Source organism: Conger conger, chromosome 8 (assembly GCF_963514075.1).
Source record: "Conger conger chromosome 8, fConCon1.1, whole genome shotgun sequence".
NCBI lineage: Eukaryota > Metazoa > Chordata > Actinopteri > Anguilliformes > Congridae > Conger > Conger conger.
In genome coordinates, this window is record NC_083767.1 from 53483939 (window position 1) to 53498604 (window position 14666).

General features: G+C 43.6%; 1 protein-coding gene across 1 annotated transcript in view; it reads left to right on the top strand.

Moving 5' to 3' along the window:
* LOC133134886 (anoctamin-2-like) overlaps positions 1-14666 on the top strand; it is a 42742-nt gene that overhangs the window by 2858 nt on the left and 25218 nt on the right. Inside the window, exons 3-14 of the mRNA XM_061251452.1 lie at positions 1100-1198; positions 3755-3909; positions 4249-4303; positions 4984-5035; positions 5471-5526; positions 5704-5751; positions 5961-6025; positions 6423-6557; positions 7052-7212; positions 8765-8847; positions 9411-9422; positions 9573-9659. Coding sequence (XP_061107436.1) covers positions 1100-1198; positions 3755-3909; positions 4249-4303; positions 4984-5035; positions 5471-5526; positions 5704-5751; positions 5961-6025; positions 6423-6557; positions 7052-7212; positions 8765-8847; positions 9411-9422; positions 9573-9659 — 1008 coding nt within the window. The remainder of the gene's footprint in view (positions 1-1099; positions 1199-3754; positions 3910-4248; positions 4304-4983; positions 5036-5470; positions 5527-5703; positions 5752-5960; positions 6026-6422; positions 6558-7051; positions 7213-8764; positions 8848-9410; positions 9423-9572; positions 9660-14666) is intronic.

Sequence of the window (14666 nt, forward strand, 5' to 3'; positions counted from 1 at the left end):
GATATTAATTGGGTATTAATGGAAAACACATATAAATATAGGGTTTCTTGGACAAGAAAACTGAAGTAGTGAATCAATATAACGGCCAAACTCCCATTACTAGTGGGCCTGCAGTGACAGCATTACTCTACTGAACGCGCCTTTCTAAACAAGTTCATTATCATGTTAATCGTCTAATGATTTTGCAAGCTTGTGTTTAAGGCACAGATGTCAGTACTGGAAAGCACTCATGTCGTTACATCTAACTACCCTTCAATTGCTGGCAGTTAATGATTTAAAATTACAAGAGCAGGATTCAGCACACAGAGCCACTTCCCCTGCTCGGTCTGAAATGTCAGCCATCCCTGATCGCCGTGGTGACAGCTCCTTTTCTGGCAGGACTAACATCGACCTAATTGCCTGCCCCTGCTGAGTTGAAAATGCTAATTGGAATATTTTATCCTAATTAACCTTCTCAGATCCACATGTTATTTTTATCTTCCTTTCTTGTCCTGGACCAAAAAAGGAGCTAATGTGATTGAGCTGGTATGAGCTATCCATAGCTTTACATGTCTTTTCCTTTTTCTTTGTGTCTCTTTCACCCTTTCTATCTCTTCTCCACTGCTTTGTTATCTGCTAGGCTGCACCAGCCTTGATGATAGTAGTCTGAGGAACGTAGTCTTATTTGATTGGTATATAAAACAAAGACAGTGTTGTTCACAGCAGCTGTGGAAATGGTAGAATGTGGAGGAGAGTCCCAGCAAGACTCCCACCCCCCTCCTTATGCATGAACATTACTAATCCCTAAACTGAATGATTTACTGTAACTTCATTGTTTGCTGCCATTTATTTACCTCCTCAAGAATAAGACTGTATATCCTGTGCATGCAAGGTGCTTAGCAAAAGAGATATTTAACAGCAGTGATGGGTGAATGGCATTTATAGAAGCTGACTATGAAGATTACCTTTCTGTCACTTCGCGTTTTTGTCTGTTGAATGGGACCAGATTGCCCAACCCCCCCGGTTACCCTGGGAGGCAGAGCTCAGCACTGATAAATGTTTGCACCCTGGTGGTGGTATTTATGGGTATTTGTTTTAATTGCGCTATCTTCCCGCCCAGCACAAGACCCATGGCACAAGCTTCATTAGGCTCCATGCAAACTGGCAGGTCCTGAGCAGGGAGGCCGAGTTCCTCAAGATCAAAGTACCCACAATAAAGGTGAGACTGCGCTTGAGCTTTGTGTCTGCACCATTGCTTACGCTGGCATTGGGGAGCTACAGTCTCTGCCGTGTCACTTAGTGCATGCTTGTATACAGTATACTTCTTTGTTGTTGGTTAACTTTTTTTGTTACTTTTTTTACTTACTTGCTTGCTGTTTTTCACAATATTATTAGCTCAGTTACATATTAAGTTACATATTAAGGGGCCAGGAAATCAGCCGATGTTTTTTAACACTGCCCCATGGAAACCACCCGGTCCATCGTGCGATATGGTAGTCCAGAAGCAGTTTTAATTACAGTGAGCTCCATCAGACATTTATTTGGCTCTGTACTCTGCAATTTTAGATTGTTGACCAAACAATTCACATGTGATTAAAGTGCATATTCTCAGCTTTTTAAAATGGCTTTTTCACCATGTAGTAATAATAACACTTGTTATACATACCCCCCATTTCAGGGCACAACAATGACATACTAATGTCATGTGAAGTAATTTATTCATGTTTTCTACTCTGTTGCATATCCTTTGCAATGCAATGATTGCTTGAATTACATTACGTGGTATTTAGCAGACGCTCTTATCCAGAGCGACGTACAACAAAGTGCAAATCAATCACAAGAACAAGTGCAAAAGTAGACCTGAGAGGACAGTACAGTTCCGAGTCCTAGTGTAAACATACAGAACTTCAGAACCCTTGAAGAGTACAATCAATATTCAAACTAGCATACCACTGTTGGCAGCTAGAATACAACAGCCAATAAAAACAACAATACCTATTCCATTCCATGACCAATAGACATCACCAGGTGCTGAGCATCTTCTCTGGACTGCTGCCATCTTTCCTGCTTGTTTCAGGGGCTAGTTGCCTAACGTTTTCTCTTCAGCCTATGAAACTCATGTTCAATTATATTCAGATCAGGTGAATGACTTGGCCAGTCAATAAATTTTCCGTTTTTGGCTTTGAAAAACTCCCTTGTTGCTTTAGCAGTATGTTTGGGATCATTGTCTTGCTGTAGGATGAAGTGCCATGAGTTTGGAGGAATGAGTTTGGCGGCATTTGGTTGAACCTGAGCAGATGATTCTGTACACTTCAGAATTCAGTCCCATACATTCAAAATTCTGGTGGTTCTTAAGTTCTGGGAAATGGTGGCAGACAATTAATCCACCCTCTTATCTGTGGGCATTCCGGACTTTCTATCCATCCATTCTAACTCTAATTCTAATTCTAACTCACTCTTCTTTTCTGTATTGCCATTTCACCATACAAAGGCCAGAGTCTTTCTGCCGGGCTTAACGGCGGATAATAAAACTATTGCAGAAAGTTGGAGAACTTTCTTTGCCCTTTCTTCAATGGGCCCTGACCTTTATGGATGTGGTATATTTGGAGTGTTCAATTGGGCAGGTACATGGTGCCAAAGCACCTAATATACAGTAATTACCTGGGTGATGCTGGTGGTGGACCTGAACAAGCTGCTCCTGGGAGTGTGAGGCTCCAGATCAAGATTTATTTATGTTGTTTTCTTTTGTTATTTGTCTTTGTCTTCAGTCCACTGGGATTTAGTTAGTGAGTTTGGTTCTGTGGGGGGGGGGGTTACCTAATTGAGTTTCTGTTGAGCTTTTGTATATAGTCATATATTCATGTTCTTGTATGTTTCAATTGAAAATGTTATTTTCTTTGGCTTCATAAAATTTTGTTCACAGAAAAAAAAAGAATTCTGCTGCTGCTTCATCAATGAAGACAAGTGAACCAATCAACGGCAGCCATGCATGCCCAAACCATAACATCCCCACCACCATGTTTCACAGATGGGGGGGTGCTTTGGTTCTTGGGCTTTTTAGCCGAAACACTTCCTGATGTATTAGTAAACACTTACTTAATACATGTCTTGCCATCACTCTGATTCAAATCTATATTGGTCTCATCTGTCCTCAAGACCTCTGTAACTCAAACTGTAACCTGGCCATCCTGTTGTGGATAACTAGTGGTTTGCATCTTGCAGTGTAGCCTCTGTAGGTGATGGTCGTTCCCATACTTTCATATGGTCGTCATCTATAGAGGTCTTCCTTGGCCTGCCAGGCCTTTTGTGATGACTGAGCTCACCAGTGTTCTCTTAATCTTAATGATGATCCAAACAGTTGATTTTGTTAAGACTAATGTTTTTTTTCTTATTTCTTAGTCTCATATTGGCTTTCTTAACTGTCATTGGCACAACTGGGCCCTATTTCATATACTTCGCAAACTCAGTTAGCCCAATTAGATTGTTGATGTTTTGGGATAAAGTCAGGACGTTCGGTTTCATGAAGGGATTTCACTATTTCACTGACCAATCACTCCTGTGCCCAAATGTCATGGTATACCAATCTGCACTGTTAACCACATGTGGAATGTTTGATTGCAAATCTAAAATCGTGGAGTACAGAGCCAAATCAAGAAATGTCTTTGCTCCAAACCTTATGGAGCTCTCTGCAGATATTGATTGATTGGGTGACTTAAGACATCAAGCCTGTGTTTGTTTTATAACTCTGAGTCTGTGCACTGTTGGCTTCCTTCAGAGTTATGAGCTGAAGGAGAAGAGGGGGTTTTCAGGTGTAATGAGTGCACTGGGGCGCAAAATCAACCAGCCTTTCCAGCCCAAAGTGCCACACCTGAACAGCAACAGCCGCACAAAGTTCATCTCCCACTCCTTCTCTCGAGATAAGTTACACCTGTGAGTGCTCCTTTCCTTTCTGGCTTCAGTATTGCTCCTTTTGTTGACAAATCTGCTGGAAAAAAGCAAAGTGCGGTCAGGTTAAAACACTAATAGCAATTTTTCCTCAACATTAATGTTTTGCATCTATTAATGAAAACATTTGCAAATAACTGCTGTTGATTCAAGGACAGATTTGGTTCTTCAGATTATATGAACATCATTGACATTTTTGATGTACAAGCCTTTCTAAACTCACTGTATTAGTGAGAGTTGCAGGACTGCATGGTTTGTAGGGAACACTGTCATACAGACATAACAAATACACTTCACAGCTCAGCTCTGTCTCATCTGTTGTAGGTACAACATCCAACATAAGGACACTTTCTTCGACAATGCAACACGCAGCCGAATAGTAAGTCACTCTGTCATGAGTTACATGTCTTTGCAAACACAAGCAAACAGAAATAAAAATCATTCTGAATTGTGTGATGTGCCTGCAATCAGTGTGAATAGCTTATTGATTGATTGATTGGATGGCATTTTTGTTTTGTGATTCATGAATGTGTGAAGAACTGAGGCAACAATGAGACAGTAATGAACATTTTACTGTGTGCGGTTGTTGAATATTAAGAACTACTACTAAGTTCGACCTGCACAAAGTATCTGTATGCTATGAATAGTGCTGGGTAGCAGGGGTGGACTAGTCCAGTTCTGGAGTGTCGTTCTGCTCACTGGTTTTTCGTTCCAACCAATTACCTTAGTTTTAGTGTTCTGTTAGCTCTAGAACAGGAAAATCCCGAAATGGATCAGCCATTTTTGTGCACCCCTGTGCTATGGGAAATCACCATCCCTCTCAGCTTTCTTTTTCAGGCATCTAATAAGTAATCAGATCAGAAACTTTCCTGTAAGTCAATGCTTAAGAGACTGTTTCCGCGTAAAGTTAGGTACTGTATCACACTGTCGCAAGAATTCAATACTGTCGATCTGCAGTCTTTTATGACGTTGTTTTCCTGCTCTGACTGTTAAAGAGAAAGTCCCGGCAGATTCCTTTCGAGGAACCTGACTCCTGTGTTTTTGCTGTCCTTTGCCCAGGTGTACGAGATACTGAGACGCACCTCCTGCACACAGACTTGCCAAACCACGGGTATGCCCTAATCTCACCTAGGGACAAAGCCTTTTTTTCTTTGAGCAGCAAAGCTCGGACTGGTCCTCTGCCAAATAGAGCTAATCCATCCCGGCGTGAAGGTGGGTGGGCTGGCCCGTCCTGGCAGACTAAAATGGGTCACTGAGTTCCAGGCCTCATCTCAAATTTACGCGGGACCCATTGGGAGCGATGTCCCCTCAGCCGCTGTACTAAGTCTCCTTCATTACTGCGGGTTAATCGCTCAAGTGTGAGAGTAGCTCCTGAGAGGGGCTGATTAATTGCTTCCATTAAAACCTGTGCTCCATATACGTCTGTTGAGGAGCTGCCGGTTTTGGCTCCGTTGGGCTCGGTACACGCTCGAGCGACTGAGAGCGAGAGAATCTCCTCTTTTGAAGTTTCTGTCTGAAGGTTTACTTCTGTGTTCCTCTCTTTCAGGTATAATCACATTAATAGCTAAGGGTGTCTACGACTGTGCCTTCCCCCTGCATGACGTGAGTTGGATGATTCTCATTTTGCACAGGGAGCGAAAACACTTTCCTTTTCCCAATAATGAATGCTTAAGCTAATATTATTAAATGTCACTGATAAAACATTATTGAATTTAATTTTCTTAAATGCTGCTCTGCTATATTGATAGGCTATTTTGAGCATCTATCCTCTCCCTACAGGGTGACTTTAAAACTACTGGTGAAGATGAGCAGAGGAATGACAGACAGGTGTGAGCTCTTCCCCTATCTGCACATCTCTCTCTTTCTCTCATTTTCTGTCTTTTTTAAAATATGTTTACAGTTAAGAAATGTGTATTTCAAGGTGAGACATTTGTTGAAGATTCGGATGCCGCTTGCACAGTAACCTAGTTTCTGGGAATAGCCACATTTATTATTTTCCCCAGATCCGTTTTAATGCTCCTTCTCTGCCTCTGCAGCTCCTGCATGACGAATGGGCGAGATACAGGGCCTTTTACAAGTACCAGCCTGTCGATCTCATAAGGTAGCGTGACTGAAGATCTGTGTTAACCATGTAATCACTGCCGCTGTAGGATTGAGTCATCCACGTGCTGCGCTTCGTTATTACGAGATAGATCCTCGAAGGGTAGGAACACGGGGATACCTTCAGAGTAGGTGGGCGGAACAGCGGGGGTGGGGAATGGTCCACAAGCAAGGGGGGAAATTGAGAACGGCACCAAAACCAGTCTGTGCGGTTTCTACACTGTGCTTGTTCATGTTCTTTGTCCAGCAGTGACAGATTTTATAATTGTATATTATATCCCCTTAATAGGGGAGAGTGGGCCATAAAATGAAGAAAAAGTGAGGGAGAGAAAGAGAGAGGAACCCTCACAGTGTTAGCTAACCCGTTTGGTGACACTGTGGTTGCTTTTGGCTTTCAGGAAGTACTTTGGGGAGAAGATTGGCCTTTACTTTGCCTGGCTGGGTGTCTACACGCAGCTGCTCATCCCAGCGTCCATAGTCGGCATCATTGTCTTGTTCTATGGCTACGCCACCATGGAAACCAATGTGCCCAGGTACCTGCTGTTTTTACTGGGGACATGGGGCCTGCTCCAGTGTAGGTGTGAGACTGACAGTGGTAAAGGGTAATGAGTAAGAGTAATTTCAGAGGTATCAGGTATTTACAAGGGTTCACAGAAATGAATGTTGCATTCCAGTTGAAAATGCATGCTTGTAATGTATGTGAACTAAGACCTCAGCGAAAGCTTGCTGGGGATATTGTGGCATTCTTTCCCACAATGATAAGGCCATGTTTAATCTTGTTTTTGATTCTAAAATTTCAAGTGGGCAAAAATATAGAGACAAGCAAGACTAAACCTGCTCATTCTAAATTAATAATCCGCCTGTCCTGTTATCAGTTTTGGGTAAAAATGCGGTCTTGTTCACGTCCCCCCCCCTGCTTTAAAGGTCACAGGGCCAAACTATGGACTAGGGCCATGAACTGTGGACTGTCTGCGGTGCGGCATGCATATGCTGTGAGGCTTCAGCGTGTGTGTGCTTGGTCTCTCAGCATGGAGATGTGTGACAGGCGGCAGAACTTCACCATGTGTCCTCTCTGCGATGGCGTCTGTGACTACTGGCATCTGAGCACCGCCTGTGACACCAGCCGTGCCAGCCACCTCTTTGACAATCCCGCCACGGTCTTCTTCGGCGTCTTCATGTCCCTCTGGGGTAGGGAACAACTTCATTCATTTTTTTTTTCATAGCACGATAGCACTTAGCACGATAGCATGATAGCACTTAGCACGATAGCACATACACTGAGCGAGCACTTTATTCGGTAAATGGCTGGCATTTATATAGCGCCTTCATCCAAAGCGCTTTACAATTGATGCTTCTCATTCACCCATTCACACACACACTCACACATCACCGCTTAAGAGGCTTGACGTGTTGTGTGTTCAGAGATGCTCTTCTGCATAACACTGTTGTAATGTGTGGTTATTTGCTTTGACCAGTCTGGCCCTTCTCCACTGACCTCTCTCATTAAGAAGGCATTTTTGCCCTCAGAAATGCAGCTCACTGGGTGTTTTTTGTTTCTCGCACCATACTCTTTAGAGACTGTTGTGCATGAAAATCCTAGGAGGAGCAGTTTCTGAGATATTCAAACCACCCAGTCTGGCACCAACAATTATTCCACGGTCAAAGTCACTTAGATCACATTTCCTCCCCTTTCTAACATTTGGTCTGAAAAACAGCTGAACCTGTTTTTCAGACAGCTGCTTTTATGCATTTAGTTGCTGCCACATGATTGGCTGATTAAATTTTTCCATTAAGAAGCTGGTGTACAGGTCTACCTAATAAAATTCTCTGTGAGTGTATATTTATTGTAAAGTTCCCATTTTAGATTAGCACCAACATGTTTGGAACAGATTACCAGGCGATGTAGTGCAGGTAGAGACCCTTGGGTGTTAAGGATAGGTTTGACGCAGTTGCCAATTCGTCACCAAATGTTGTCACCAAATTGTTCAAATGTCGTTAGTTTTTTTGACATGCATTTCAGTTTCAGTCAATACAATGCTTCTACTATTGAGTATGTTTTAAGCATATTGTCGTTGTTCGTGTTTATGTTTATTAGGCTTTATAACATGATATATTAGCAAAAACTTTCTTATTACTTCTGCTTTTACCCATTTTGATAACATGCGTCATCTTGGGACATCCAAATCATGACACAAATATTTAGTTTACCAGACATCACGGTTCCTTTCACATCATGAAGACAGATGGCAGACATAATGTAATCACCCAGGCTTAAAGTCGTCAGCAAGACTGGGAATCAGCTTTACTGCTATCAAAATCATGTGGGTGCGATTCTGGTAGTCTTGTACTAAGATATAATTGATTATTATCAACCCCAGTATAGCATTGGCCGTCTTAAAAAGGAGATTAATATTAGCCAATAGTATCAGCACTGTGGTATAAATTGGATAATCTCTGGGCCATTGGCTGAGATTTACACAATGCCATTTTGTAACACTGAATTGGATTCAGTGTTACAATCCAATGCCTAGCCCTGATGCCTAGCCCTGGTCCTGGTCAAACCCAGTACGTTTTGTCTCATCCACAGAACCGGTAGAATACACAACATAGATGCCCATGCCAAGGGGCTGGTTTGAGTTGAGCAGATTCCTGGGTCATTTCCTCTAGCAGTGCGGTGGAGGCAGACCCTTGCTGTGCTGCAGTTTGTCTCTCTCTCTGATGGCTGTGTCCTTCCCTCCAGCCGCCATGTTTATGGAGCACTGGAAACGCAGGCAGATCACCCTGAACCACCGCTGGGACCTGATGGCCCTGGAGGAAGAGGAGGTGAGTCAGCTTGCGGCAGTGGCCTGGGGCCTCCCATGGTGTCCTGAGAGGTCAGGTTGCTGGGTCAAAGGATTAAGGCCTCAGGTTGTGGTGGCTGATGGAGATTCACACCAAGTGCACAGATACTGTACATCTACACCTTCACACCAATACCACAGTCATAACTAGTAGTTGGTGAACAAGGGTCCCGATATTATTCTGGTTTTCAACCATTCAGCTTTGGCCACATGCTGTTGAAATGGACTAGAGAGAGAACATGCTAATGTAGCTGTGTATGTCCCTTTTGATAGTAAATAGGTTACGCTGTATCCTTTTTTTTTCTTCCCTGCTGTGAAATCCAGCTATGACCAGCTGGAAATGACTGACTACCCGCTGTTTCAAAATATAGCTTGAGCTGGTCAAACCATGTGGAACGTGGAGCTGGTCTGACCTGGTTGAGCTGTTTTTTTCAGCAGGGTTTGGTTTCAGGGAAACTTCCAAATTAAAATGAAACATGATTTTTTTCTGTTTCCTTATTTTGTGCTTTGTTTTATTTTCCTTTTAATAAATGCCATCTTCTCAAGGATCGAGTGAAGGTTTGGAGTTTCTGTTTTCAACAGTTAGAAGTAGTGTGTAGAAAGATTTAGCTTTTCTGATCAGTTTTTGAGCTTTAACCTCAGAAGAGCACTGCTTGGTCAGGGAAATGGTGAGAATGTAAAGTTTGTGTTTCATTTTTCGGTCTTCAGGAGCACCCCCGACCACAGTATGAGTCCACCCTCCTTGAGAAGAGGCGGAGAAGGAGTAAACGGCAAAGTAAACGACAGAAAAATGCGGTGAGGATGACTCGGCTTAAATTGATATGCTGCAGCTCAGAGATCAGAACGCCAGAAGGCGTGTTGATTTCCCTTGTTCCTCAGCATTTATAAATTAAAGAAGCTGATTGCAATGTTGACTCATCTCATCTAGTTCATCGTTCTGAATTGATTGCTGATTTTAAGGTGAAAAAAAATCTGATCCTGTAACTCTCCAGGACCAGGGTTGGTTATGCCTATTGTAGCAGACAAATTGTAATCACAGAAATGTAATGAGAGATTTATGAATGGTCTTAATCAGACATTCTTCTCAACACAGTTCTGCATGAGAGAAGGTATGAAATATGCACTCAATAAATAGAGAATGTTAGGTCCTTTTGTTTATGCCTGTGTATACATTTATGTCATGGGTGTACCTTAAAAAGTTTATATGATGTGTTTATCTGAATTTGGCCAATCTGTTCAGGGAGTGTGCATATAGACATAGATACCTTGTTAATATTCCATATTTGGTTTTTCCTATCCCTCTTGTAAGCTGTGTGCTGGGGAAAGGCATAGCTCAGAGGCAAGGACTTGATGCCAAGGACAGGGAAGCCTGGTGGAAAAGCATTCCCATCATGCACTGCTCTTTCTAGAAGCAGCTGGTGCTACATATTTGGAGATGGCATTGACTGTGCTCTGTTTGAGCCGCTCTCAGGGGGAAGGTTCCAGTTTGTGCATACGCCGCAGGGCTTGGATGGAGAACGTAGGGCAGGAGTGGAGCGCGGTGCCAAATCATCAACACGTCCAGTGCCCTTGCGGAGATCTCGGCCACTCTCTCAAAAAAGGGCCGGCCTCATTCGGAGAGGGACACTGTTTTTCTGCTCCTTTTTCAATTCATTAACTGCCTTTTCTCACCATGGCAACGCAACAGTCCATGCCACGGAGACGGAAAGCGTTGGCAGATGACCTGTAGTGCAGAGGCGTGAACCAGCCAATCACAAGGCCGGAGTGGCGGGGGCAGCGGCGTCCCGCGCCTGGTCGTGCTGTGCCACAGCGAGAGCCAGTAATGTGTGTGACCAGACTCCTGTGTGTCTTGCAGCCTGACAAAGTTGTGATGGAGAGGGTGGAGCCTGGCAAGGACAAATGGAGAAAGAAATTCTCTGCGGTGGGCGTTGCGATGCTGGTAAACGGAGCTCTCTTTGCCCTGCCCTCGGGCTTTGTTGTGCTTTGAGTATGAGTTACTTCTGCTCCCGCACGCTGGCCCCAGGTCCCCATTCTCTGACTGAGGCCAGCTGCAATGCTGCAGGCCACTGACCCCAGCGCTGCTTTGTGGTGAGGAGTAGAGTAGTGCTTTTAGCGGCGGTAGTGCCCCAGTGCTGCTCTAGGGTTGAGGGCACTCCTGCACTCCGTGAATGCAACTGATGCTCGTTCACCAGCAGGAAGTACACTTCAATGGCCCCTGTGAATGGCCGTTATGAATGGTGCTTTCAGATGCACATTACATGCTAGTAATGTATGGTGAAATACAGCTGCTGTAGCTTCACTGGCTCTGTAGTATTCATGCTTATATTGTGTTGGCCATTTTGATAAACAGGCATACCTAAAAAGATAAAGGGACCTCCTACCTGATGATTTAAGGAGTGCTGCTAGCCATGTGGCTCATGCTGTTGTATATCGGAGCTCAACTGAAGCGGCAACTTCAAGTGCCTTCTGGGAAGGTTTTGTACATTGTGCTGCACAGCCATTCTTACACACTAATCTTCTTAGCATAAGAAAGCTGGCCAGCGCATATGAGGATAATGTCATTAGATTGTTTATACTGTATCTCTGTTAGTACAAATGCAGTATGAACCTGTGGATTCCATTGTCATTAATGGGGTGAATTTGAGTGTGCATTTAAATCTCTAAGGAAATTGCTTTCTTTGCGGTCTTGTTTCTCTGATTTTTCAAATCATGTGTATATTGTATTTTACTGGCCATGTCTGAGAAAGGTGCCTATCACAGATGGTTGCTGTCAAGTGAAATTAATACACAGCAGATTATAAAAACAATGCTGCAAATCTGCTGTAATTCAGCTACCTGCTTCTTGTTCAGCGAAGGATTGCTTTTGTGTGGTGTTTAAGATTCTCTGTCTGACGGAAGATTTAATGTTATTCCGTCTCAAGTAAAGATTTTCAGAACCTACAGTATGTTTCCGGCTGAACGGATGTAATTATAGTGCGATCTACATTCTTCCCTGCACAACTGCCTATATTTGTATAATTGTATATAAGTGGCAACTCTATACACTAGAACCTAGCAAAGGAATAATTTCACAGACTCTGTTTACCACACTGTCATCTAGTCAGCAGCAGGCTATGTTGCCCAGTGCATGCTGGGACATGAAACTGAGGACAAGGCTGTTAAAGTAATAGTACTACTAGCTCTGCAGAATCCAACTTGGAGGTGGAAGATAGCTGTTAGACCAGCTTCTCAAATCCTCATTGCCTTGGGTTTTGCCATCTTTCCCTATCAGTCTATCCTGGACTAGTTCACATGAGGACAGTGAATACAAGCTGCCCATGGTGAGGAACAGTTGCTTTTCGTGTGTGGTGAGAAAGGACCTTGGGTGTGGACATCCAGCTATGTTGACTGTTTTGTGACTATTATGTGAGCAGTCAAAGCTGCTTACCCCTCCCTGGGCCTCTTCCACTGTCTGCTGGTAATCAGGGATTATAACCAGGGCTGGGCATAAGCATGTGTTTGTCCTTCACTTAGTAATGAACCACCGCAGGGATGTGTACGCACCCAACTGACCACTCTCCAGCAGCACCCGACTGGCTGCTGGGAACCTTTCAAATCAGCGGTGAAGAGAAAGCTTTCAGCATGTGTGGGGCACATGGTCACAGTGACTGCTGTCGAACAGATGTAGTAATGTCCTCTGTGTATGCTGCTTTTAGGTGCTGCCAATCTCTTTATCAATGGCTGTAGAGAATGAGTTTTAGTGCTTTGAAACTTTGGTTCTTAAGTGTATTTAACATGATGCAGGTTTAGCTTTTTGTTGTTTGTCTTGTCTTTACACTAATTTTCCTGAAATTGATTGGTTGGTTTGTAGATTAGGTGTCCACACTTTCTGCGGTTAGGACCCCTCTGATGTAAGCTGTCAGTTTAAAATTTCATCAATTAAGAAATTTAACCAAGTTCCCAATCGTGCTCCATGGAATACAAGTCTGTTTGGAAGACAAGCAAATGCTCTCCTCTGAAGCAAGTGATGTCAGCTGCTGCTTCTTATCAGACCGCATTTCAAAAGTGGGGCTCAGGCAGACACGAGTCGGAGGAAGACATTTCATGGGCCCATCAGACAGACCTGCAGTGAGAATGAGCCACGAAGCAGCCTCTAAGGACTCATATGTCATATCACCTTACAGAAAACAAAAGCATTATTTCATCTGACTCATTAAAAGTCCTGGGATGTTAATGTGACACATAATTATATATGACATGCACATATTTTACATAATGTGGCCTTAGGACAGTACATTATCCATCAATAACAACCTAATTAAGAAAAAATAACAGGTTAATAGAATTAAGGGCTTGCCGTTATGGTTGGAACAAAGACAGCATACAGTTTTGGCAGTGTAGTGGGTCTGATAACCCTTGCTATAGAGGGGGTTTATATCTTAAAAATGAGATGACTGTGACTTTTAATCTATCCTTGCCTTTCACATGAGTGCGCTAGAGCTGTGAATTGAAAAGCCACCCGAGGTCTGCTGCCCTAGTAAAGTATTACCATTTTTGGAAGCCTCCGCTGTCCCAGACAGTCTCTCTCGCCTGACGTTCTCCAGCTGTTTGCCCAAGCGAGACAATCAGCCATAGTACTGTATGTGTGGGGCAGTGGGTGGACATCAGTGTTTGAGCTCATGAGACACTACTGATGTACAATAATACAGGAAGAAGACAGAGAGCTGTTGTGTAGCATATGGGCACACCAGCAGTTTTATGTTCGATTTTTATATCCTAATCGAGAACTGCAGGACTAATTATATCTACAGAGTAATGCTTTGCCCTCTGGGTTGTAGTTGCATTGCCATACCTCTGACAGTCTATGACCTCAAGTTAGCAAACACCCTGGAGCTTTGCTGACCCTTGGATTAAATGAGATAATGTGCCGTATTGTGCCAAGGACCTTGTACAGCAGAATCTGAAATGGTGTATATCTTGGCGCATTCAAAGCTGAAATCATTTCACAGACATTTCGTATAAATGATATCTTTTGATAAAAAGGAATTTATTTTGCCCCCCTGTTGGTCAATGTGGGTGGCATTAGTGCAGTGTACATTGTGCAGATTTGGGGATCAGGGCAGCCCAGTTGGCAGCAGTGCGCTGTGCCCCCACAGCATACGTTCATGGCGAAACATTAAACTCCATTTCCCACAAGCCCATGGAGTGAGAGGCACTCCACTGTAGAGCAGCAGCTGCATATTGCAGGACAGAGAGGGAATTGGAAGGAGGAGGTGACTGAACGTAAACATCCTCTTGGCAGTGGGCCCGTTCCCCCAGCAGAATCATTCAGTGACCACGTTGTAAAGTAGGTGTGTGTCTGCTGGCTTTCCACTTGCAGAGGTTTGGGCAGGGGGACTAGACCTGAAAAACCTACCGCAGACCCATCGCGACTGCGCAAGGGTCCTTTCTCTGCGTATCTGCTCTTCCAGAGTGCAGGGGGATGGGTTTAGGCTCTTGGAAGCGTGTTATCTCTGTCCAAATGTGATGTGATTTGAATAATTTGCCCTCTTTATTCAAGCAGTTTATGTACTGATGTACTGATGTATTTTTGTGGGTTGAACATGATTGAACTGTTCCCACATCTACTGCAGGAGAAATGGAGGATTGTTTTTGTTAACATTCCCCCTTTGTGATAGTTGTGTACGTAACCGGTCAATGTTGGGGCACACCACCAGAGGGAGCCAGAGTCCAGGACTGGGGGAAGGTCAGAGCTGACCACAAAATTAACTGTGTAGCCTCACACAGTACTAACAGACAGCCCTATAACACTCAGTGCCCAAT